General features: G+C 44.9%; 1 protein-coding gene across 1 annotated transcript; it reads left to right on the forward strand.

Moving 5' to 3' along the window:
- Positions 1 to 355: 355 nt before the first annotated feature.
- On the forward strand, positions 356 to 2,437 carry LOC147887053 (ubiquitin-NEDD8-like protein RUB2). Its single transcript, XM_087394452.1, has 3 exons — positions 356 to 600; positions 680 to 939; positions 2,002 to 2,437. The coding sequence occupies exons 1-3, from the start codon at positions 508 to 510 to the stop codon at positions 2,111 to 2,113; spliced, it is 465 nt and encodes a 154-aa protein (XP_087250578.1). The 5' UTR covers positions 356 to 507; the 3' UTR covers positions 2,114 to 2,437.
- The last annotated feature ends 834 nt before the right edge of the window (positions 2,438 to 3,271 follow it).

Genomic DNA, 3,271 nt, shown 5'->3' on the forward strand with positions numbered 1-3,271 from the left:
GCTGTTAGAGAGCCTTTAAGGCTTATTCTCACACAAAGCCCTCAAGGGCTCCAAAGCAAGTTCCGTGCGGTGCAGCCTGGTGGTTTGCTCCATAAACATGCCACACTTGATACATGGAAGCTTCACACCTCAGCCGTGATGTGGAGAGGCCCTCTAAGGTCCGTTTCACACAAGTTGCCCACAAAAGGGTCAACGGATTGGCACCCAATAAAAATCTGCACTGCGCCTCGAGTGATTCACACACGTCCGCTTGCCCTTCGCCAAAAAATGATGTGGAGCCCGACTCATGCCCCGGCAAAAGGATTTTCGTGTTGTGGATGGCCTCAATGCTATGTGGAGCACTTAATAAAGCGGAGGCCTTGCCAAATAACAAGAAAATATTTTAGGGTTTGACAAATCCGTGTTGGATGTGTATTTAGGGTTGTCTTGTGCGACATATTTAGGGTTCTTGCCGAGCTTGTGTAGTTTAGTTGATTCTTCAATTTCTTTGTTCACAGCTTTGCGACCATGCAGATCTTCGTCAAAACCCTCACTGGCAAGACCATCACTCTCGAAGTGGAGAGTAGTGACACCATCGACAACGTCAAATCCAAAATCCAGGTCTCTTACATCTTCCTAAGTCCTTTCTTTGCTCACAAATTTTACCGATTTCGGTCTCACCTTCGAAATCTGCTCCCAGGACAAGGAGGGCATCCCCCCCGACCAGCAGCGGCTCATCTTCGCCGGAAAACAGTTGGAGGATGGCCGCACCCTCGCTGATTATAATATTCAGAAGGAGTCCACGCTGCATCTCGTGCTCAGATTGCGAGGCGGCACCATGATCAAAGTGAAAACCCTGACTGGCAAGGAAATCGAGATTGACATCGAACCCACGGACACAATCGAGCGAATCAAGGAGCGGGTCGAGGAAAAGGAAGGGATACCTCCTGTGCAGCAAAGGTCAGTTGCGTTTTGTATCGCTTGTGATTGTTCGTTTGAATTCTTGGTTTTTGGCCATGTTTCCTTCCGTCCTTGATGCTTTATCGTGTTTGCTTAGATGACTTTTCTTGTCTCTCTGCTCATTCGTTACATAGGAGGTCGATTATTCGAGCTCCGGTTATGGCAGAGTATATATTTGTCAAGATTTCGTTTCGAGTCCTCAGGCCTTTGGTCTTATGAGTGACCCGATTGTTGCTTGCGTACATGAGTTGCTTTGTGCACTGAAGCTTATGTCGGGTAATATAATGATGCTAAGCAATCTTTGTTTTTCTCAACCCTGGAAATGTGAAAGTGGCCTAGAGAATCTCTGGCCCAGGTGATGGGAAAGCGGACCATGACGGGTTAATAGGTCCTTCTCACTTAAGAAATTAAAGATGGATGGGAAAAGCAGCAATATGCTGGCAATGTGAATTCAAGCTTTGGACCTGAAGGGTAATGCGAAGGTGTTGACGGACAACATGCGTTCATTTAGGCCGTCAGAGACCACTAGTAAACACTCAGAAAGGATTTGGTTGGCACTCCATTTTAAAGGTTGATGTAAAGCTAGGTTGAGCTGAGTAGAAAATGTCAAGGCGCTGATTTAGAGCGTCTGTTCTCACCTTGAGCCTTGAGGCTAAGAGACTACGTGAAAAGGTTTTGGATGACTGTGCGTTCGGTTTTGGTTCACTGTCTCCTTTCCTTATTTTATCGATTTAGTTGTCTTTCAGAGCACACATGCTGAACTACCTTCCTTTTTGTTCAATGTTTGACTGCTGTTGTAGATGCCTTTTTGAAGTTGTGATTACCCCTGCAACCCCCTTCCCCTAACTTCCCAAAAAAAAGCTGGCATGTGTCATTTCTGGGAGCACCTTCGAGATTCTGAGACTGTTGGGGCTAATGATGTGCAGAGTGTGACATTAGAAAGCTTTGGGAGCTGGTTTCATTGAGTTCTGGATAAGTTTCTAGCTGATTTGGTCTCTCAACGGTAATTGCAGGAGCTTAATTTTCAGTTTTGGGATAATTTGTGTGAATTGTCATGCGCAGGCTTATTTTTGCTGGCAAACAAATGAATGATGAGAAGACTGCAAAGGACTACAACATTGAAGGTGGTTCTGTTCTTCACCTTGTTCTCGCTTTGCGAGGTGGGCAGAGGTGATAGCCTGGTTTTGCTTTTGTAAAGTGAGGACTCTCAAACTGTTCCTTTATAGGGTCTGGGGAGACAAGGGGATCCTGTAATGGTTGTATTCTTGTTACGATGTATAATCCAATTCTATAAAGAAATACATACCTATGCCCAGAACCGCCAGATTTCTTTTGCGGTATTCTGGTATCTACAACCAAGAAATTGCTTGTATTTTTGTCAGTCCAGGAGACACCGAGCTCAGGATTGATATTTATCTATCTCCCTTGCATGTCTCCTTGAGCTTGATAATAGCATGTCTCCTTGAGCTTGATAATAACATGTCTCCTTGAACTCTTTTGTAATGTTTACTGGATTATTCAAACATGATGTCAATTGGTTGTGTTGAAGCATTAAATGTAGATATATCAGGGGATTTCGTTCTAGTGGGTGACTTCTGTGATTGTTGGAAGGTGCAGAGCATTTTGCAAAATCGTCTAATAACCTTGTAAGTGCTGCACAAAGGGTATTCTTTGAAGGCATTTGAAAGAAAATGGGCCCATCTATAAGTATTGTTTCTGAATTGTGTCGCCAAGTGCCCGCCCCCCCCCCCCCCCCCCCCCCCCCCTCTTCTCTGGGAACCTACAGGTTGAATGGGAGTGAATGGGAGGCCAGGTGAAGGATGGAGTTAACAAGCTGTCTTAGCCTACACCAGGTCGAGCCATGCCCATGCCACGTTATGCTACACTACCCTATCCTACACTTTACAACCCCAACAGAGACTCTATCCTACCCTACCCTGCCCTACCCTACATTGTCTTTAGTGTGGAGCTTACGGCTGTAGTGCCTTGTGCTCCATTTATGCCTCGCACTATACTACCTATCTTACCGAACACCACAATACCCACTGCATGCACTTACCTACCTTGCACTACCCTACCCTACACGTACATTACAGTCCCCTACCCTACACTACACTTTTTGATGTGCTATCCTACAATACCTTGCATTGCTGGTCATCTATTTCCTTTGGCTGGTCCTTTGTCCTAAAGTATGAGTTTCAGTTTGTAGTGCAAAGTCTGCTGTTTTGGATAAGGATAATTTTGGCTGTTTTTGTCATCTCTTTTATGACTTTATTAAAACCCATATTTTGAGCATATTGTCACCATACAAATGAAGCTATGTAAAGACCCT

This window comes from Dipteris shenzhenensis, chromosome 23, assembly GCF_047967505.1.
Source record: "Dipteris shenzhenensis isolate YYH24624 ecotype China chromosome 23, Dip_SZ_1.0, whole genome shotgun sequence".
Taxonomy (NCBI): domain Eukaryota; kingdom Viridiplantae; phylum Streptophyta; class Polypodiopsida; order Gleicheniales; family Dipteridaceae; genus Dipteris; species Dipteris shenzhenensis.